General features: G+C 39.0%; 1 protein-coding gene across 1 annotated transcript in view; it reads right to left on the bottom strand.

Moving 5' to 3' along the window:
• The window catches only part of LOC121376891, a 109143-nt gene that overhangs the window by 5029 nt on the left and 80368 nt on the right, over positions 1 to 23746 (bottom strand). The window contains exons 27-38 of the mRNA XM_041504674.1: positions 23281 to 23423; positions 21440 to 21596; positions 20223 to 20327; positions 17877 to 18005; positions 14800 to 15117; positions 13522 to 13641; positions 9350 to 9496; positions 7193 to 7326; positions 5932 to 6148; positions 5446 to 5556; positions 2183 to 2293; positions 301 to 453 (exon numbers count right to left, since the gene is read on the bottom strand). Of these exons, the coding sequence (XP_041360608.1) occupies positions 301 to 453; positions 2183 to 2293; positions 5446 to 5556; positions 5932 to 6148; positions 7193 to 7326; positions 9350 to 9496; positions 13522 to 13641; positions 14800 to 15117; positions 17877 to 18005; positions 20223 to 20327; positions 21440 to 21596; positions 23281 to 23423 (1845 nt within the window). The remainder of the gene's footprint in view (positions 1 to 300; positions 454 to 2182; positions 2294 to 5445; positions 5557 to 5931; positions 6149 to 7192; positions 7327 to 9349; positions 9497 to 13521; positions 13642 to 14799; positions 15118 to 17876; positions 18006 to 20222; positions 20328 to 21439; positions 21597 to 23280; positions 23424 to 23746) is intronic.

The raw sequence follows: 23746 nt of genomic DNA, 5'->3' as shown, positions 1-23746 counted from the left end.
ATGTCATCCCTCTCTGCAATTTTAGTTTTTGAATTATGGACCATTGCCATAATTCAATTATTTTTACAAAATGTCATTAATAAATGGAGTATGGTGGTTATAAAGATGGTTGAATAAAGTACATTTAGGGACAAATCAAATTATTTTTGTTCAGGTAATACTTTGTTACACCATTAAATAGATCAGTAGTCTGTGACAATATGCCTTTAATCACTCCCCACAAGTATTTTCACATCAAGGTATTAAACAGGATCGATCTAAAAAAAACACCAAACTTTATATTTTTCTCTTTCTGCCTACCTGATGAAGTTCCGTATGTGTTGTCTTTCTTGGGTCCTGTGTTTGGGGTGTCCGTCGGCCCCGAATGTCTCTCCCACTTGTACGTGGTAGTGTTGATGTTGTAGCCGCACACAAAACTGTCTTCGAAGTCGCACGACACGCCCACTTTCGAGTCTATCAAAGAAACAGATTTTTAAACATTTATTCACATGGCTGAAAGTAAAAACTGTCTTCAAAATCACACGACACGCCAACTTTCGAGTCTATCAAAGTAACAGATTTTTCAACATTTATTCACATGGCTAAAAGTAAAAACTGCCTTCGAAGTCATACAACATGCCCACTTTCGAATCTATCAAAGAAACAGATTTTTAAACATTTATTCACATGGCTAAAAGTAAAAACTGTCTTCGAAGTCACATGACATGCCCACTTTCGAATCTATCAAAGGAACAGATTTTTAAACATTTATTCACATGGCTAAAAGTAAAAACTGTCTTCGAAGTCACACGACATGCCCACTTTCGAATCTATGAAAGAAACAGATTTTTAAACATTTATTCACATGGCTAAAAGTAAATGGTGAATGGATGCATTCATGTCTCTCAAAAGTTTGTTTTTTGTTTAACGACACCACCAGAAATAATTTTCTTTGAGCCAATTTTCGCATATGTAGAGTATTTCCTTGACTAATATTCAAAAGTACCTAATTAAAACATAAATTTATTAGCCAAATGCTAAAAGTTGTAGCCGCTTTGAATAAAAATTAGCAATTGACTACTTTGGCAATGTACAGAGACCTGATATAGACTAATTAATCATCGGCTATTGGATGTTAAACATTTGGTAATACTGAGATATAGTCTCTGATAAAAAAAAAAAAAACTGCAACATTTTGCCATTAGTAGTAAGGGATCTTTTTTATGCACCATCCCACGGACAGGATAGCACATACCACGGTCTTTTGATATACCAGTCGTGGTGCACTGGCTGGAGTGAGAAATAGCCCAATGGGCCCACCGATGGGCTCAACATATATAAATATATGATCACTGCCATTGGAGCGAGAAATAGTGCAATGGGCCCACCGACGTGGATCGATCCCAGACCGACCGCACAGCAAGCGAGCGCTTTACCACTGGGACACGTCCCGCGCCCAGACACCGATGAATTAAACGTTTTATTGATTGTGGAGTGACTGGACATGACAAAAACATTTGGTAGCCTGATGGGCTCAACATACTAACATAAATATATGATCACCGCCATTGGCACCATGTCTCCCCCTGCCTTCTCCCCCCTGGCTACACCAATGGACACTGCCCTGGGTCTTGAATAGTACCTGGGGGTGGGATTTAGCTCGGCAGGCAGGTGTCAAGAGTCATGGGATCAATTCTCTCCAAATATAAAATCTTGGCTACAATAGTGCACCTACCACCCACCCCCCCCACACACACACATACCTGTAAATAAAATATGCTTGCCACACCCCTTCTGCTAACCTCCTGCACATGCACCTGTATTTGTATACTGACACCGGCCTCGGTGGTGACGTGGTTAAGTCATCGGACATAAGGCTGGTAGGTACAGGGTTTGTAGCCCGGTACCGGCTCCCACCCAGAGCGAGGGGTTTTTTGTTTTTGTTTTTTTGTGGGGGGTGGGGAGGAGAGGTTGGGTTTTTTGGGGGTTTTTGTTTTTGTTTTTTTTGTTTTTCACTCAGTGGGTAGGTGTAAGGTGACTACACCCTCTTCTCTCTCACTAACCACTAACAACTAACAACTAACCCACTGTCCTGGACAGCCAGCCCAGATAGCTGAGCTGTGTGCCCAGGACAGCGTGCTTGAACCTTAATTGGATATAAGCACGAAAATAAGTTGAAATGAAAAATGAAATGTATACTGACCACAAACTGCTGATTCGTCACTTCCGTCTTTACAGTCGACAGTTCGGTCGCACGTCTTCGACTTGGGAATGCACGGACCATCGGGACATTTAAACTCGTCTTCGGTACATTCTACAAAAACAGCAAGTGAATAGTAATTAAAGGGACATTCCTGAGTTTGCTGCACTTTTAAAGATGTTATCGACTAAAAGAGACTTTCTAACAATTGTAATTACATATCAAAGATATTTTTCTCCATAAAATATTAGTGGCTGTATATTAAACATGTTTCTGATCGTTCTAATATTTGTACCAGGTTAAATTTCATTTTATTTCCAAAATTAAAAAATTTTCGTACGTATGAAATTATTTGAAGACAAAATCCAGTTTGGGCTTCTTACAAATATTAAGATGACCAGAAACACATTGAATATACAGACACTGATATTCTAAACAAGAAAATATATTTAATATGAAAGTTTAATCATAGAAATATTTTATTAGTCGGAAACATCTTACAATGCAGAAAACTCAATATGGCCCTTTAAAAACAACATTCCTTTCCTTTCCTTTTGTTTTCCCTTTAACAGTTTTGGCAATTCCAGTGTGTTTCTGGTCATCATGATGTTCGTAACCGCTAAAAATTAAAATTATGCCAAACAGAAAAGGTACCTCGGGAATTGAGATCAGCGACTAAATGTATTACAAGAAAATCTGTTAAGTTTATTAATTAAGGATTGTTGTTTCTAATCATATCAAACCGTGTGAATCAGTGAAGGAAGTATTTTTTGTTCATACCCAGATGAACATAAAAGAAATAACAGACAATACTTACACTTAAATTTGAATCATACTTGCTAATAGTAACACTAAAACTTCATACTTTATTTTGAATTATATTTGGTCCATAAACAATAACGTTCAATAAGACAACTTGCCCAAATAAAATGACGTCATCATTCCCTAATGAAGTAAATTTTATGTTCATTGACAAATGAACAAACTCCCGTGGCAATGTCTGGACGAATGGGATAACGTTATGTGGTAGTGAATGTAACAGAACATTAATTAATTATTGCCCCGTTCCACAAAGCGATCTTAGCTCTAAGATCACCTTAACTGTATAACTACCTGATGCGCTTAAGATGATCTTAGCGCTAAGATCGTTTTGTGGAACGGGCTCCTGATAAGTAAATTTAATTTTGTTCATTATCTGGACAAGCATTAGGACAATTAATGTTTTTTCTACTTTAATACATACAATACTAAATTACTCTAGAAGTTGCAATTAACAGTGAGTTTGATATTGGGGAACTAAAAATATTGTATTTGGAAATACAGTGAAACCCCTCTAAACCGGACACCCTCGGGACTAAGTAAAAAGTCTGGTTATAAGAGGTATCCGGTTTAGAGAGGTTCTCTTCTGTACAGATATTGAAAAAGGGTCTGCGAAAAATGTCCGGTTTTGAGGGAATTCCGGTTTACAGAGGGTCTGGTTTTGAGAGGTTTCACTGTATATATGCAGAGTCCTGAAAAACAGGTAGTTATTGGAAGCATTTTATAAAACAACAAGCCTAGTAAAGTCAAGAATTCCAAACTAACAACCACTGGTAGAAGTGGAGTATAGTTGGTGGTTACAAAAAAAGAAAAAAGAAAGAAATGTTTTATTTAACGACGCACTCAACACATTTTATTTACAGTTATATGGCGTCAGACATATGGTTAAGGACCACACAGATTTTGAGAGGAAACCCGCTGTCGCCACTACATGGGCTACTCTTTCTGATTAGCAGCAAGGGATCTTTTATTTGCGCTTCCCACAGGCAGGATAGCACAAACCATGGCCTTTGTTGAACCAGTTATGGATCACTGGTCGGTGCAAGTGGTTTACACCTACCCATTGAGCCTTGCGGAGCACTCACTTGGGGTTTGGAGTCGGTATCTGGATTAAAAATCCCATGCCTTGACTGGGATCCGAACCCAGTACCTACCAGCCTGTAGACCGATGGCCTAACCACGACGCCACCGAGGCCGGTTGGTTGGTGGTTACAAATGCCTCTTAAAGGGACATACCGTAGTTTTTAAACACTAAGGCATGTTTTTGACTATTAAAGCCGTTTTTGATAACTGAAACAATACTTTACTTAGATTTTATTCTTTAGATTATCCATTGCCGTACATTCGAAATGTTATTGGCCATCCTGGTGTTTTTAATATCACAAAATGCATTTCTCATATTTTTAAAAATGCACGTGCGTCTGAGAAGTAACAGTTATGGAGTTGAATTTTAGTCTATTTTTAGAGGGTATTTCATTGTTTCAAAGTCAGAGACTCATGTTTCACTCAAATGTAACTTTATACAAATGTGTTACTGGTTTGTAGATTAACAAAACTTAGTTTGCATTTTCACTGAACACTCTCCTAAAAGGTCAGATTTCAAAGAAAGCTGATGAGAAATGCAGGTGTGTGACACAGATGGCCACAAGAGACAAGCACCTGTCGCTGTTGTAGAGTCAAGGACTGAGATGTGGAGGTGGACAGCGAAAGAAGTTGAAAGATAGGAAGATCGGTCAGTCGGGAAAAAATAAGATGAAATTCCAATAAGTGAAAGGAATTAATGGGGCGGTAGGATTTTACGAAAAAAAAGACTCAGGATTTTCGTGTTTAGACTCTTAATGTGTACTGAAATTTTAAACTACAGTCAAATTCATTTAATTGCATAGCCCCAGTGGGTGTCAAATATATGCTAATGACCGATTATCTGATAGAGCCCCATTTCCAGACTATAACCAACAGTAAACTTTACAAATGACTTGTGGATAGTCTATCTTACTCTTGACTGCACAACAAACGACGCACTCAACACATTTTATTTACGGTTATATGACATCAGACATATGGTTAAGGACCACACAGATTTTTAAGAGGAAACCCGCTGTCGCCACTACATGGGCTACTCTTTCCGATTAGCAGCAAGGGATCTTTTATTTGTGCTTCCCACAGGCAGGATAGCACAAACCATGGCCTTTGTTGAACCATTTATGGATCACTGGTCGGTGCAAGTGGTTTACACCTACCCATTGAGCCTTGCGGAGCACTCACTCAGGGTTTGGAGTCGGTATCTGGATTAAAAATCCCATGCCTCGACTGGGATCCGAACCCAGTACCTACCAGCCTGTAGACCAATGGCCTAACCACTACGCCACCGAGGCCAGTACAAACAGTCTGAATGCTGAACCCTGTATAATAAAAAATAAAATAACAGTATAAACGTATGAACTTACTGCATCCTGCCTCGTCACTGGCGTCAGTACAGTCGACGATACGGTCACAGAACCGGTCGGACTTGAGGCAGTAGTTTTCTGAGACACACCGCATCGAACCAGACGGACAGGCTGAAAACAGAAAACACAAACTCTAGTAAATGATATAATATATTACAGCGCAGCGTAAGGAAGGAAGGACATGTTTTATTTAACGACGCACTCAACACATTTTATTTACGGTTATATGGTGTCGGACATATGGTTAAGGACCACACAGATATATAGAGAGAGGGAACCCGCTGTCGCCACTTCATGGCCTACTCTTTTCGATTAGCAGCAAGGGATCTTTAATATGCACCATTCCATAGTCAGGATAGCACATACCACAGCCTTTGATGTACCAGTTGTGGAGCACTGGCTGGAACGAGAAACAGGCCACTGACGGGGATCGATCCCAAACTGACCACGCCTCAAGCGAGTTAGTTAAAGTAGAAGACAACTTACTGAATGCTCCGCAAGCACCACCGGATATCTGGACATCGTCTAGGGCTATGAATGGTCTGTAGGTTCCTTTGTACTGACCGCTGGTCATCACATAGTCCAGTGTAACCCTTCCCGAGACTCCGATGTTCACCTGTGTGTGAGTCCAGCCATGGGTCAGTCGGTCAACCATGGTCCAGATGACCACCGTGTTTGAAGATCCATTTTTGGTGTACTGGATCTGTGAATACGACAACAAAATTCTCAGATAAATTACTCTAAATTTGAACTCATTATCTGCACAAAAAATATAATATTTCTAGGGATATTAAACAAGCTTCCATTTCGTATTATGTTTCTGTCCCGAGTGAAATAATTTTCAATTGTCACGAACTTTAGCATGTGACAATAAAAATTATTTCACAAGGTACATAAACATGGTACGGAATGGTAGCGAGTTTAATATCCTATTTATTACCCATAATCAATTTTAATTTATATCACTGATCTTGTTTTGGTTGACATTCCAGTAAGGTTGTAGTACGCCAATCAATGATGTCATCATATATAGTTGAGGTGTTAAGTCCCACTTGCAGGGCTCGAACTTAACGACGGCACCGACAGCAATTGCCATCGTTGAGATATAAATTGCCGTAGGCAAGGAACATCATCGATGGCATTTTATGCCATTGGTAAACCTCCTCAACAATGGCGAAATTTCTTAAAAAAGAACTGCCATAGGTTAGGCATAAAATTGCTGTCGGTGGGCCTTTTTAACCATGGCAATTCTTTTTTAAAATTCCGTGGGAGACATATTCTTAATTTCGAGCCCTGCACTTGATGTTCTAATTGGACATAGCACTTTGATATAAAATAAACATTCAATGGTTTCAATTAGTCCAGTGTGAGCTTAGGATTAGGGGATCCATATTTTAGGAGGGGCACAGGCTGGTTTTGCCTGAACTAAATGAAAATGGCCGAATTTGAATAACAATTTTTTTTTCATATTATTACTACCAGCCATATATGGTTGCAAACAAATGACTACACATTTTTACATGGATTACAACAAATATTGTTGGCAGAATTATGGAAATACATGGCTCATTTTGTCCAAATATCTTCTTTTTTTTGCCCGAATTTGAGGATTTGCTCCAGCACTGAGGGGGAGGGTGGCAGTTAAGTTCCCCTGCCAACCTCTCACCCTGTCTCATATGCTTATAAGTGTGAGAGGGGAAGTGTTACTTTCTATCCCTGCAATGAATGCATGCATGACAGCACATACCTGCAGTTTACCACTGGCGTCCGAGAAGTAGTGAAACTTGAGACAGTTGATGCTATTGGTGAAGAAGACATTCTGACTCATCTGTACAATCTGACCTTCCAGTACTCGTCGCGTGTCCAAAAACAGCATGCTTCCTGTACAGGTACGAAGGAAGGAAGGACATGTTTTATTTAACAACGCACTCAACACATTTTATTTACGGTTATATGGGGTCAGACATATGGTTAAGGACCACACAGATATTGAGGGAAGAAATGTAACAGCTCAGTAAACATGTAATGTTGTACGGCAACAAGCCTCGGTGGTGTCGTGGTTAAGACATCGGACTACAGGCTGGTAGGTACAGGGTTCGCAGCCCGGTACCGGCTCCCACCCAGAGTGAGTTTTAACAACTCAGTGGGTAGTTGTAAGACCACTACACCCTCTTCTCTCTCACTAACCACTAACTCTGTATCCTGGACAGACAGCCCAGATAGCTGAGGTGTGTGCCCAGGACAGCGTGTTTCAACCTTAATTGGATATAAGATCAAATAAAATAGCTTGAAATGAATGAAATGTAAGGCAATTTTAAATATTTAAATTTAGTATATTTTATTTTGATGTTCTTCCATTTCGAAACTGTTTTCAGACATCTTGGTATAATTAAATTTACAGAATAACTTTGAAATTCTTTATTTTCTTGGGCTTACATTTTCATGGTTTTATTATGTACTTAAATTTGTGGATAGAAAAGGCAGTACTACAAATTTATATTATTTGTATAAATGTATTATATAAAAAAAAAAAAAAATTCTTAAAGAGACAGACCCTAGTTTCAACCTGTGAAAATTAACACTAAGTTTAGTTAATCTACAAACCTGTAACACAGTTGGATAAAGTTAGAACTGAGTGAAACATGAGTCTGTAACTTTGAAATGGTGAAATACCCTCTAAAAATAGACTAAAACTCAACTCCATAACTGTTACTTCTCAGACGCATGTGCATTTTTAAAAATATGAGAAATGCATTTTGTGATAGTAAAAACACCAGGATGACAAAAAAAACACTTTGAATGTACAGAAATTGATAATCTAAACCATAAAATCTAAGTAAAGTATGATTTCAGTTTTCAAAAACGGCTATAATAGTCAAAAATATGCCTTAGTGTTTAAAAACTAGGCTATGTCCCTTTAAATTCATCAGTTACACTACTGTATACTTCAGGCCTCTAAGAATTGAGAATTTGTGTAACCAAATTTTTGAGTTATGCAAAACGATCATTCTCGCAATTTTCAGAGGTCTGTACTTGCATTATATTTTCATTTTCTTCTTAAGTTCACTGATTGCAACCATCCACAAATTTCAAAAAAATTTGCCCAAATATATTGTAAAAATGATTCGCGGTACATTCTAAAACAGGACTTGTATTACAATGCATGCAAAAGTGAAATGGTGGTGTGTAACCAGACAGCCATACCAAATGTAAAAATGTCCATATGTCAGACCCCTAAGTTATTATTCAACATGGTGGCCTATGTCAATAAACAGTGCAAGCAATCATTTGTTTTCAGGGGAGGATCCAGGAAATATTTTGCAGGGGGGAGGGGGACTAACAGAAAAAGGGCATATCAGGCATGTGTGTACAAATTTATGCAGGGAGGGGTCTCAACTATGGCGAATGAAATTTCTAGTGGGGGCCAAGTCCTGCTCCTCTGGAAAATAAATTACAAAAGGAGAAAATTTGCTTGAGTAGTAGGGGGTTTCCACCCCTAAAACCCATCCCCTGGATATTTGTCAAAAGGAAAAAAAATAAATTTTGTTTTGTTTAACAACACTACTAGAGCACATTGATTTATTCATCATCAGCTATTGGATGTCAAAAATATTGTCATTTTGACACTGTCATAGAGAATTTGTCAAAAGGACCATGTGAATATTTTTAAGGGGGAACGGATCCCCTGAGCCACACACCCCACCCCACCTCACCCCACCCCACTCCCACCTCGGACTTTCCGTTCCAATATGGTACTGTAAACAGGCCTCTAAGATTTGAAAATTTGTGTAAACCATTTACGGTTTACACAAAAACAAATTCAGGTAACCCATTTCATTTTTAGGAAACTTATTATGACCATGTAAATGATGTCATATATTAAGGCCTGGTAAAGGTCTCTCACCTGATTCATTTTTGAAGGTGTTGTCTGCCATCTTCTTCGGAGTTATAGACGAGTTACCGACCCGCCATTCGGCCAGGGCGTCATCATCCGTGTGCTGCTCGAATCCACACAGGAGATTGTTCTCAAAGTCGCAGGTGTACTCCGATGCTGCAGACAGAATTAAACAAATGTTTAAAGGGACTGTCCTGAGTTTGCAGCCATTGTAAGATGTTTGTGATAACAGAGCCTTAAAGAGACTGTCCTGAGTTTGCAGCCATTGTAAGATGTTTGCGATAACACAGCCTTAAAGGGACAGTCCGGAGTTTGCAGCCATTGTAAGATGTTTGTGATAACACAGCCTTAAAGGGACTGTCCTGAGTTTGCAGCCATTGTAAGATGTTTGTGATAAAAAAAGCCTTAAAGAGACAGTCCTGAGTTTGCAGCCATTGTAAGATGTTTGTGATAACACAGCCTTAAGGGGACAGTCCTGAGTTTGCAGCCATTGTAAGATGTTTGTGATAACACAGCCTTAAAGGGACCGTCCTGAGTTTGCAGCCATTGTAAGATGTTTGTGATAACACAGCCTTAAAGGGACTGTCCTGAGTTTGCAGCCATTGTAAGATGTTTGTGATAACACAGCCTTAAAGGGACCGTCCTGAGTTTGCAGCCATTGTAAGATGTTTGTGATAACAGAGCCTTAAAGGGACTGTCCTGAGTTTGCAGCCATTGTAAGATGTTTGTGATAATAGAGCCTTAAAGGGACCGTCCTGAGTTTGCAGCCATTGTAAGATGTTTGTGATAAAAAAGCCTTAAAGGGACTGTCCTGAGTTTGCAGCCATTGTAAGATGTTTGTGATAACACAGCCTTAAAGGGACTGTCCGGAGTTTGCAGCCATTGTAAGATGTTTGCGATAACACAGCCTTAAATGGACTGTCCTGAGTTTGCAGCCATTGTAAGATGTTTGTGATAACACAGCCTTAAAGGGACCGTCCTGAGTTTGCAGCCATTGTAAGATGTTTGTGATAACACAGCCTTAAAGGGACTGTCCTGAGTTTGCAGCCATTGTAAGATGTTTGTGATAACACAGCCTTAAAGGTACCGTCCTGAGTTTGCAGCCATTGTAAGATGTTTGTGATAACAGAGCCTTAAAGGGACTGTCCTGAGTTTGCAGCCATTGTAAGATGTTTGTGATAACAGAGCCTTAAAGGGACCGTCCTGAGTTTGCAGCCATTGTAAGATGTTTGTGATAAAAAAGCCTTAAAGGGACTGTCCTGAGTTTGCAGCCATTGTAAGATGTTTGTGATAACACAGCCTTAAAGGGACTGTCCGGAGTTTGCAGCCATTGTAAGATGTTTGCGATAACACAGCCTTAAATGGACTGTCCTGAGTTTGCAGCCATTGTAAGATGTTTGTCATAACACAGCCTTAAATGGACTGTCCTGAGTTTGCAGCCATTGTAAGATGTTTGCGATAACACAGCCTTAAAGGGACTGTCCGGAGTTTGCAGCTATTGTAAGATGTTTGCGATAACAGAGCCTTAAAGGGACTGTCCTGAGTTTGCAGCCATTGTAAGATGTTTGCGATAACAGAGCCTTAAAGGGACTGTCCTGAGTTTGCAGCCATTGTAAGATGTTTGCGATAACACAGCCTTAAAGGGACTGTCCTGAGTTTGCAGCCATTGTAAGATGTTTGCGATAACAGAGCCTTAAAGGGACAGTCCTGAGTTTGCAGCCATTGTAAGATGTTTGCGATAACAGAGCATTAAAGGGACTGTCCTGAGTTTGCAGCCATTGTAAGATGTTTGCGATAACAGAGCCTTAAAGGGACTGTCCTGAGTTTGCAGCCATTGTAAGATGTTTGTGATAACAGAGCCTTAAAGGGACTGTCCTGAGTTTGCAGCCATTGTAAGATGTTTGTGATAACAGAGCCTTAAAGGGACTGTCCTGAGTTTGCAGCCATTGTAAGATGTTTGTGATAACAGAGCCTTAAAGGGACTGTCCTGAGTTTGCAGCCATTGTAAGATGTTTGTGATAAAAAAGCCTTAAAGGGACTGTCCTGAGTTTGCAGCCATTGTAAGATGTTTGTGATAACACAGCCTTAAAGGGACTGTCCTGAGTTTGCAGCCATTGTAAGATGTTTGTGATAACACAGCCTTAAACGGACTGTCCTGAGTTTTCAGCCATTGTAAGATGTTTGTGATAACACAGCCTTAAAGGGACTGTCCTGAGTTTGCAGCCATTGTAAGATGTTTGTGATAACACAGCCTTAAAGGGACTGTCCTGAGTTTGCAGCCATTGTAAGATGTTTGTGATAACACAGCCTTAAAGGGACCGTCCTGAGTTTGCAGCCATTGTAAGACGTTTGTGATAACACAGCCTTAAAGGGACTGTCCTGAGTTTGCAGCCATTGTAAGATGTTTGTGATAACACAGCCTTAAGGGGACAGTCCTGAGTTTGCAGCCATTGTAAGATGTTTGTGATAAAAAAAAGCCTTAAAGAGACTGTCCTGAGTTTGCAGCCATTGTAAGATGTTTGTGATAAAAAAAGCCTTAAAGAGACAGTCCTGAGTTTGCAGCCATTGTAAGATGTTTGCGATAACAGAGCCTTAAAGGGACTGTCCTGAGTTTGCAGCCATTGTAAGATGTTTGCGATAACAGAGCCTTAAAGGGACTGTCCTGAGTTTGCAGCCATTGTAAGATGTTTGCGATAACAGAGCCTTAAAGGGACTGTCCTGAGTTTGCAGCCATTGTAAGATGTTTGCGATAACAGAGCCTTGTTGGCCACTACTATTTCATACTAAATACATTTTCTTGTTTAGAATACCAGTGTCTGTATATCGAATGTGTTTGCGGTCGTATATTAATGTTTGTAGCACTCAGTTTTTACTTTAATCCGTGATATATATTTTTTCGTATGTACAAAATTATTGGGAGGTAAAATCCGGTTTGGGCTACTACAGGCATTAGGAGAACAACAAACGCCTTGTAAATACAGACACTGATATTTTAAATAAGAAAATGTATTTAATTTGTATGTTACATCATCGAAAAGGCTTTATTGGTTGAAAACATTTTACAATGGTTGTAAACTCAGGACTGTCTCTTTAAAGGGACATTCCTGAGTTTGCTACATTGTAAGATGTTTCCGACTAATAAAATATTTCTACAATTAAACTTACATATTAAATATATTTTCTTGCTTAGAATATCAGTGTTTGTATATTTAATGTGTTTCTGGTCGTCTTAATGTTTGTAAGAAGCCCAAACTGGATTTTGTCTTCAAATAATTTTTTACGTACAAAAAAAACAGTATTTTAGGAAATAAATGAAATTTAACTTAGTACAAATATTAGAACGATCAGAAAAATGTTTAATATACAGTCACTAATATTTTATGTAGAAAAAATATATTTGATATGTAATTACAATCGTTAAAAAGTCTCTGTTAGTCGATAACATCTAAAAAATTGCAGAAAACTCAGGAATGTCCCTTTAACTTCTTACCTAATTCAGAAATGATTCAGAAATCAACAACACCCTTCTTTCCTAGCTGTTCTCGCCATGTAGCTATAAGTTTTTGATGTCAAGCGAAGGAAGTGACGAGTATAACATAGTCATTAACCTGACAAAGCTACAATATCTGAAACTATTTTTACACTTATAGTCTCAAGATAAAACCTGCTACATTAATCTTTTATAAAGTTAAAGTTAAAGAGATTTTTTTTAACGACACCACTAGAGCACATTGATTTATTAATCATTAGCTATTGGATGTGAAACATTTGCGAATTTTGATATACAGTTTGATATTTTATATGCATTTTCCCACAGATAGGTCATCGCATACATGCTCTTTTTTGTAATCCTCAAACTTGTTATAAAAACCGAACCCGAAAACAAAACGGAATTTGAAGGCGCAATGCTAGTGCATGTTTGATTTAAACATTATTCATTACTGTCAAAAATAATCATTCAATACGGTTTATGATTGACCAACAGGAAAAACATTTAGTGTGAAGGCCAAATATGAACTACGAGTATAGTGTCATTGTATAAGCCCAACCCTGATTGTTTTCACTTCCACATTTTTGTCAGCCTTTAATTTCACATGGAATTTATTTTCACAAATTTGATTCAAACGCGAAAATAAATTCCACGCAAAAATAAAGTATTTTACAGTAGTCAGTGAACTCACCCTGGCACTGTAGCTCATCTTCGGCATTGTCGCAGTCGGCTATGAAGTTACACCTCGCTGCGGTCGGAATACACCGCAGCGATGATCCAAACGGGCAGGTGAACTCTCCAGGTGGGCAGTCTGTAACAACAAGTTTAATATGTTAAACTCTATTTTGTTCAATGGCTCCCATTAGAGCACATGGGCAGGACGTAGCCCAGTGGTACAGCACTCGCTTGATGCGCAGTCGGTGTGTGGGATCGATTAACCCCGTCGGTGAACCCATTTGGCTATTTCTCATTCCAGCCAGTGTACTACGACTGGTATATCAAAGGTCGTGGTATGTGCTATCCTGTCTATGGGATGGTGCATATGAAAGATCCCTTGCTGCTAATCGAAAAGAGTAGTGGCGACAGCGGGTTTCCTTTCTCAATATCTGTGTGGTCCTTAACCATACAACTGATGCCATATAACCATAAATAAAATGTGTTGAGTGCGTCGTTAAATAAAACAATTCCTTCCTTTCTTCCCATTAGAGCACATTGATTAATTGATCATTGAATAATGGATGTCAAACATTTGGTAATTCTGACACGCACAGTAGTCTTGAAAGGAAACCCGTTAGATTTCTCGACTAGCAACAACTAACAACTAACCCACTGTCCTGGACAGACATCCCAGATAGCAGAGGTGTGGGCCCAGGACAGCTAATTGGATATAAGCATGAGTGAGTGAGCGAGTGGATTGATTGATTGATTGAGCGAGCGAGCGACTGGAAAAAGAATCGGTTCCCTCTTAAGACTACTTGTCATAATTACAAAACATCTTGCTATCTAATAATTAATTAATCAATGTGCTCTATTGGTGTTGTTAAACAAAAATCCTGTACCCCATCCCCATTGATAACGAAAATGAACGGTTTTGTCCTACTTTAGATAAATAAAGATAAAAATCCCACTAGACTGTGCCCCATCCCCCCCCCACTTCAGATGACGTTCCTTCGGGCCAATGTAATGCTATTCTCAAACTACCAACTGTCACGACAGAGTTGGCTAACTCGCCGCTCTCACAACTTCTACGACAGTCCAGTTGCTAATCTGAGTGCTCTTACAACTCAATTCTCGCGGTATACAACTCCTACGACCGATTAGTTGTTAATCTGAGCGTACCAGTCGTAAGTCAGGAATTGGAGAGAGAAACAAATTACAACGCAACCATTGAGTTGACCAACTTCGTCATGACAGCTGACAGTCTGAACCTAGCATAAGAGAAACACCTTGAAGAAGACAATTAACGTACCAGTATGCTCGCAGTCTCCGGGGACGACCGACACATCGTCAATGGAAATCCGAGCCTCGTCGTTGGCCATGAAGACAATCTCGTACTCCCCGGGGTTGAAGGTCACATCCCCCATGAACCATCGGTCCGGGGCAACTGTGTTGCCCCGCTGGAAGATGGCGTCCCACTTGTTCTTGAGCATCTCGTGACTCCACACCTGTAGACCGTGGCCCAGACGCCCACGAAGGTGGTAGAAAAAACGCAGGCAGTGGGTCACGTTCATTTTATAGACGGGGGAGGTCATGATCCTGCCACTGCTTCGTGCTGTCATGAACTTCCCTGAAATTGATATGTTGGAAGTTGTAAAAAAAACACATTTAAATTTCTGTTACATTGATTACAACATACAGCAAGTTGTCTTATTGAAAGTTATTGTTTATGGATAAAATAATTATTCAAAATAAAGTACGACATTTTAGTGCTATTATTAGCCTGTACAATTCAAATTTAATTATAAGCATTGTCTGTTATTTATTTTACGTTCATCTGGGTATGAACAAAAAAAATCATTTGCAAACGTATGTGAGAACAGCTTCACCGATTCACACAGTTTGCGGATGATTTTTTTTGTTCATACCCCGATGAATGTAAAAGAAATAACAAACAATCATTAAATGAACTTCCCTAAAAAACATTATATGTACAAATAAAGATGTAGGAATACAGGTAAATGAAAAAAAATAATGGACTTCTCTAAAAAAAACCCACATTATATGTACAAAAAAAGATATAGGAATACAGGTAAGTTGTAAAACAAACATTATATGTACAAAAAAAGATATAGGAATACAGGTAAGTTGTAAAACAAACATTATATGTACACATAAAGATATAAAAATTGATATGCAAATTGTAAAAATAATAAACTGCCATGAAATTGATGTGTAAGTCGTACAAAATAATGAACTTCACTGAAATTGATGTGTAAGTTGTACAAAATAATGAACTTCACTGAAATTGATATGTAAGTTGTACAAAATAATGAACTTCACTGAAATTGATGTATAAGTTGTACAAAATAATGAACTTCACTGAAATTGATGTATAAGTTGTACAAAATAATTAATTGCACTGACATTGATGTGCGAGTTGTGAAAAATAATGAACTTGGCTGAAATTGATATGTAAGTTCTCTGAAATTGATATGTAAGTTCTCTGAAATTGATATGTAAGTTCTCTGAAATTGATATTTAAGTTGTAAAACTAAGTATCTTCGCTGACCTTAATACAGGCATCGCCTGTTGGTCAATCCCCATTGTTAACACAAACATCAATTAATTTTTATTTTTTTTTTTTTAAACTTCGCTGACATTTGTAAAAATAGTGAATTTCCATGAAATTGATGTGTAAGTTGTAAAACATTAATGAAACTGCGTCAAATTGATATGGAAATTGCTGCATAGGCTCATGTTTGTATACCTGGCTATTAGGACCTCCACAGGCACAGGCCGAGTCTAGCAAGACTCGAGTCCATTCACAGGACTCGAATACCCATGCAAGGAAGAACATTCTCAGTTCATTATACCTTTTTTTACGTCATTTTGCCATATGTGTGTTACATTTTGCCATATGTGTGTTACATTTTGCCATATGTGTGTTACATTCTAGGGCTATGAAACATGAAGTAAAACAAAAGACTAAGTCAAACGTGTGGAATGCAATACAATGGCATGATATGGCATCCATGTTGAGTGCTGGAATTAAGATGCATCATGCTATTTTACTTTATTCCTTAGTCTCATTGTCGTCTAGTGTAAGTGTCGGGTACTCGGGTCCGAGTCGAGTTTGACCCTCGAGTACACGAGTCTGATATTTTGGACTCGTGGAGGCCCTATTGGCTATGTGTAAAAACGATAGTGGTGAGATAGCTGGAGGTAGTACTAATCCAAATAACTTCCGGCTGGGTCAAAGTGCGAGGTGCACCGAACTTTTGATAGAGAAGTGAACACCACAAGTCCTGTGATTGGTTATAAATGTGAGTGTGTTGGTTGTAAAAAATAATAGTTTCATCTGGGTAAAAAAAAATTGCAATTTTATTTCATCTAGTACCAATGTGTCAAGTAGCCTTGTGCTTGAAACATGTATGGGGTACCTGTAAAAAAAAGTACTCGAATTTTGTGCGAAACTAGGGTAGTCATAGACGCTACACGTTATCTCAGAAACGAGCAGCTTGACCCCCATTTTTTTCTGATTCATTTTAAGTGTAAGGGGTGGTAGTATTTATATCCGTGGCGTTTATGTCGGTTGATACGTTGCAGGTAGGAGTTTTAGCCACATATGTTACTATTGTCGTCTATGGGATTTGATTTGGTAGTATACACCCTAGAACTGGTTCATGAATGTGGCAAGTGAAGTTTATGGGGGGGGGTGTCAAGTTATGCTCCCCTGAAAAATATATTGAACAGGGATCACTGTGGACAAATTTTGGTATGGCCAGTTTTCAGATATGCGGAATATTTCTCGAAGTAAATAAAAAAATATTTTATTAGTCAAAGACAAAATGTTGTTGCCACTTGTATAAAAATTAGCAATTGGTTAATTTGGCAATGGACAGGACGAGTCCTGTTGAAAAACAAAGGAGAAAATTTGACTCCTAAAACCCTCCCGCTACACATGTGACTGTGTGGTGGTTTAATGTTTGTGTGTTCAAGTACAATGTATGTAAGACCAAAATGGATTTTTAAAAAACGGAATTTGTTTTGTTTAATGACACCACTGGAGCACATTCATTAATTAATCATTGGCTATTGGATGTCAAACATTTGATAATTCTGACACGTAGTCATCAGAGGAAACCTGCTACATTTTTCCATTAGTAGCAAGGTATCTTTCACATGCGCCATCCCACAGAAAGGATAGCACATACCACAGCCTTTGATATATCAGTCGTGATGCACTGGCTGGAACAAGAAATAGCCCAATGGCCCCACTGATGGGGTATAGACAAAAAATCAAGCGAGCGCTCTACCACTGGGCTACGTCCCGCCCTTTCAGCTATGTGAAACTAAAATTAATAACAGTACGTCAGTGTAGTGTACCTCGGTAGTTTCCGTGGGTGTGGTCGTACAGTGGGTAGTGGTTGTTGAAGTCAGTCACGGCCAGGTTTCGGAACTGGACGTAGTAGCCACACAGGAAGGGGTCGTCAAACGTGCAGTTCACCGACAAATCTGAAACACAGGATCACGTATCACGTATCAGTGGTCGGACATTAAAAGTAGAAGTATGTCAGTATTAGCGTACCTCTGACAAAACACAAGATTCTCACGGTTTTATTACGTATCAGGAACATCAGATCATGGGTACACTGCCCTGCCATAGTTTCTTTTCCAAACCAGACATTCATAATTATTCATAATTAAATTTACTTTATATTCATTAGAACATAACATCATCTCATTCGTCCAGCTGTAGCAATGCGAGTTTGTTTATATCTTGATGAATGTATAAATTACGTCGTCAGGGAAACGTCATATCTGATGACGTCACTTTATATTAAATTTGGTATTTTGTCTTATTAAGCATTAATGATTTAGAACCGGAAAATAATTAAAAATAAAATATGCACTTTTAGCGTTATTATTAGCAAGTATGTTTTAAATTTAATAATAAGAATTGTCTGTTATTTCTTTTATGTTCATCAGGATAAAAACTAAATAAATCATCCGTAAACATATGTTATAACCGCTTTGCCAATTTTCATTCTCCGACGAATGTTATTAATTACAGAAAAAACATCATTATATTAAAGAAAGAAATGTTTTATTTAACGACGCACTCAACACATTTTATTTATGGTTATATGGCATCAGACATATGGTTAAGGACCAATCAAATTTTGAGAGGAAACCCGCTGTCGCCACTACATGGACTACTCTTCCGATTAGCAGCAAGGGATCTTTTATTTGCGCTTCCCACAGGCAGGATAGCACAAACCATGGCCTTTGTTGAACCAGTTATGGATCACTGGTTGATGCAAGTGGTTTACACCTACCCATTGAGCCTTGCGGAGCACTCACTCAGGGTTTGGAGTCGGTATCTGGATTAAAAATCCCATGCCTCGACTGGGATCCGAACCCAGTACCTACCAGCCTGTAGACAGATGGCCTGCCACGACGCCACCAAGGCCAGTCCCCATTATATTAAATGGTTGTTGCAAGGATTCTAGAATTTTATAAAAATCCACTAGCCATGGGATCAGTGATTTAAAAAATTTACTATCCATGATTATAAATTCACCAGACTAACTTTAATAAATACAATCAGATGCAAGTATGTCACCCAAAGAGTTAGAGCTTAAAAGTCCTTTGATTCGGATAGATGGATGGGGCAGGAAAGTAAATAAATACAATCAGATGCAAGTATGTCACCCAAAGAGGGGAGTTAGAGCTAATCTAAAAGTCCTTCTGGCATGATTCGGATAGATGGATGGGGCAGGAAAGTGGCAATATAGTTATTTACTAAACAGACATAATGGAGTGCAGCATTTTAGAAGCAAGGTTTAGTTTTTACTAGCCAGAATATCATTAGCCATGGGAGTCGGGCTACCATAATCTAGATGTCTGGCATGGCAATAGTAGTTATTTACTAGCCCAACATTGAATATCACTAGCCATGGAGTGGGGCTACCATAATCTAGAAGCCCTGTCTGGCATGGCAATAGTAGTTATTTACTAGCCCAACATTGAATATCACTAGCCATGGGAGTGGGGCTACCATAATCTAGAAGCCCTGTCTGGCATGGCAATAGTAGTTTTTACTTCAACATTGAATATCACTAGCCATGAGAGTGGGGCTACCACATTGAAGTGGGGCTACCATAATCTAGAAGCCCTGTCTGGCATGGCAATAGTAGTTATTTACTAAACATTGAATACACTAGCCATGGGAGTGGGGCTACCATAATCTAGAAGCCCTGTCTGGCATGGCAATAGTAGTTATTTACTAGCCCAACATTGAATATCACTAGCCATGAGAGTGGGGCTACCATAATCTAGAAGCCCTGTCTGGCATGGCAATAGTAGTTATTTACTAGCACAACATTGAATATCACTAGCCATGGAGTGGGGCTACCATAATCTAGAAGCCTTGTCGGGCATGCCCTGTGGCATGGCAATAGTAGTTATTTACTAGCACAACATTGAATATCACTAGCCATGGAGTGGGGCTACCATAATCTAGAAGCCTTGTCGGGCATGGCAATAGTAGTTATTTACTAGCCCAACACTGAATATCACTAGCCATGGGAGTGGGGCTACCATAATCTAGAAGCCCTGGTTGTTGTTTTAAATTCACTTTGTCAGTTCTCTGTGACAAATATTCATGGCATAAACATAAATACAGTATACACATACAATGTATATATATTAAGTAATTTAAATTCTTACTGCAAGGCAATATTTCATCACTGTTATCACCGCAGTCATCCTTTCTGTTGCATAGCAACTTGTCGTCATATAAACAAATGCCATTAGAACACTTAAATTTACATCCTGAAATAGACCCAAAAAAAAAAAAAAAAAAATCATTTTATAATAAACATACATCATTATGACATGATAACTTACATTATGCAATACAAAGAAATACTTGTATACAATTAAGCACTTTTTTATAATACCTATTTACCAGTATATGATCCAGGCAACGTTTAGTCCTTATACGTATAGTCTCTCTAGCAGGCATGTTCAAATAACTGGTATCATGATATAAAGACTAATCAACTTCACTGATTGATTGACTGGTTGATTGATTCACGGATTCATTTGTCCATCCATCTGTTCATTCTTCTGTTCATTTGTTTGTTTGTTTGTTCATTTCTTTCATTCATTCGCTTATTAATTCATTTGCTTGTTCATTCATTTGTTTGTTCATTTGCTTCATTCATTCATTCATTTGTTCATTTGCTTCATTAATTTGTTTGTTCATTAATTCGTTGATTCATTCACTTGTTTGTTCATTCATTCCTTTGTTCGTTCATTCATTCCTTTGTTCATTTGTTCATTAATTCTCTCATTCCTTAATTCATTCGGTCTGAAGACTAAATAAAAACAAGTTTGTTATCGAGACCAATTATTCTGATTTACTTGCACTGCCATAGCCAGGATTTTAAATTAGGGGCCAACCCATATTGGGGGGAGGCAACCCACACTATGTATGTCTGTGTGTGTGTGTGTGTGTGTGTGTGTGTGTGTGTGTGTGTGTATTTATGGATGGATGGATGGATGGATGGATGGATGGATGGATGGATGGATGGATGGATGGATGGATGGATGGATGGATGGATGGATGGATGGATGGATGATGGATGGATGGATGGATATAATGGATGGATGGATGGATAGATGGATATAATGGATGGATGGATGGATGGATGGATGGATATAATGGATGGATATAATGGATGGATGGATGGATGGATGGATGGATGGATGGATGGTTGGATGGATGGTTTGATGGATGGATGGATGATTTTATAAAATTTAATACATTTTTTTTTTTTAAAGGTTTAATTGAGGGGGCATGGCCCGTTGCCCCCCTCCTCCACACCCCACCTCCTCCCCCCTCTCCCCCACCCCACCCCCCCAGATACGTGTCTGCTTACTTGTGTTCTCCAGTATCCAGTCTTTAAAGACGATGACGTCACTGAACACAGCCGGGCGACCCGGCTGCTTGCACTTCTTGGAGACAAAACTCGTGACGCCTCGTAACTTCCACGTGTTCTCATTGGTCAGACAAACCAACGGGCCTCCGCTGTCACCCTGGGAGAAAAAAAAAAAACATTCTGAGATTACCGTTCTGCTCATATACTACCGGTACATCATGTAGTAACTAGAGGTATACTACATCTTATTACATACCTCTGAGAGATAACGGTGTTTAATAACAAAATCGTAAGTCACATTGTGAGATACCGTTTTCCTTAACAAAGCTGGGATATAAACGCTAACGCGATTGGCCAACAGCATATTAAGGGAGAATGGTGTCAGCACAATGTGACGTAAGATTTTGTACATTTCTTACTGAAAGAAGTGCAGTTTAGCCAGACCGAGCAGGAAAACGTCCGGCAAACTGGTTTATGCACTTCATGTTACAAAGAACGACCATTTCGGAAAACAGGCAAAATAGCTTGTGAACGTTAGCGAAAAACGGCTGGCTGAACTTTTTAGTTTTAAAAGCTCCGTCAAATAAACTATATGAGAAATCAAAATCTGGGTCATTAACCTTGATTGTGGGCAGGGCCTATGCTGACACTCGAACGCCAGATACTCTGAATGTTTATTTTTGTTTGATGAATTCTAAGCAATAATTATAGGTAGGTAAAAAATAACATATTACACTCCTTTCAGTTTAATACCATTTTCATGAATGTGTACATTACAAAATGGTATCTAGCTCGCTTTTGCTCGTTATATACCATTTTCTAATGTACTTGTTCATAAAAATGGTATTAAACTAAAAGTCGTGTAGTATTCTCTATATCTAGAAGCTAGTGGGAACTTCCCTATTAGCTCAGTTGGTAGAGTGATTGTACCTGGGCCAGTGCTTATAAAACTTTTAGAGTGCACACTAAATCTTTAATGACATCACACGCATACAATTTGTATGGCATTGCCACGATGTTCACATTTCAGACTCTATTAGAAGGAAAAAAGAAAGAAAGAAATGTTTTATTTAACGACGCACCCAACACATTTGATTTAGGTTATATGGCGTCGGACATACAGTTAATGACCACACAGATATTGATGGAGGAAACCCGCTGTCGCCACTTCATGGACTACTCTTTTCGATTAGCAGCAAGGGATCTTTTATATGCACTATCCCATAGACAGGATAGCACATACCACGGCCTTTGATGTACCAGTCATGGTGCACTGGCTGCAGCGAGAAATAACCCAATGTGCCCACTGATCGATCGCAAACCAATGACGCATCAAGCGACCGCTATACCACTGGGCTATGTCTTGCCCCAGACTCTATTAGTCTCAAATATAGACTTTAAAAGTTTTATAAGCACCAGGCCTGACCACAAAAAGATCCTTGTGAAGTGAGGAATTGGGTAAAGTGTACAAAGAAGGTGGTCTGCAGTGCAGATCAAAGATGAGAAGCAATCAGAATGATGAGAAAGTGTTAAAACAAGTCTTGTGTATTATATTATAAATATTATATATCACAGATTATACAAAGTTTCTTCACATCGTGCTAAATATCAGGCTAAATATATGATTCGACTGTTACCAACAATACTACAGCTATATATAACGGTACTGACCAGGCAGGGACTGATGATACCAGAGTTGTAGCCGGCACACACATGGGTGTCACTGATTCGACTGTTACCAACACAACTACAGCTATATAGAACGGTACTGACTGACACTACTACAGCTATATGTAACGGTACTGACTGACACTACTACAGCTATATATAACGGTACTGACCAGGCAGGGACTGATGATACCGGAGTAGTAGCCGGCACACACGTGGGTGTCACTGATTCGACTGTTCCATGCCAGTGAACTGTTGCACTTCTCTGTGTTCCACAGACTCATCTTCGCCTCCTGCAGCCAAGCCGGCTTCGGACCTGAGCACGCAACGAAAAGAAAGGAATGTTCATTTATTTAAAGTCGCAGACGGAATTTTATTTTTTTTGAAAAATATGGGACAGACAGTTTTTTTTCATAATGCTTCAAGATATTGAGCTGTAATTTAGACAAAAAGACAGACAGACCGAAGGACAAAATGAAAAAGAAAGGAATGTTCATTTAATGACGCTTCAGCTCATTCATTATGTTCTCAGTCTTTGTAGCTATTAGGGGTGGGATGTAGCCCAGTGGTACAGCGCTCGCTCAATGCATGGTCGGTGTGGGATCTATCCCCGTCAGTGGGCTATTTCTCTTTCCAGCC

The sequence above is a fragment of the Gigantopelta aegis genome, chromosome 7 (genome assembly GCF_016097555.1).
Source record: "Gigantopelta aegis isolate Gae_Host chromosome 7, Gae_host_genome, whole genome shotgun sequence".
Lineage (NCBI taxonomy): Eukaryota > Metazoa > Mollusca > Gastropoda > Neomphalida > Peltospiridae > Gigantopelta > Gigantopelta aegis.
Note: the sequence above shows the minus strand (reverse complement) of the source record. Positions and strands in the feature narration are given on the sequence as shown.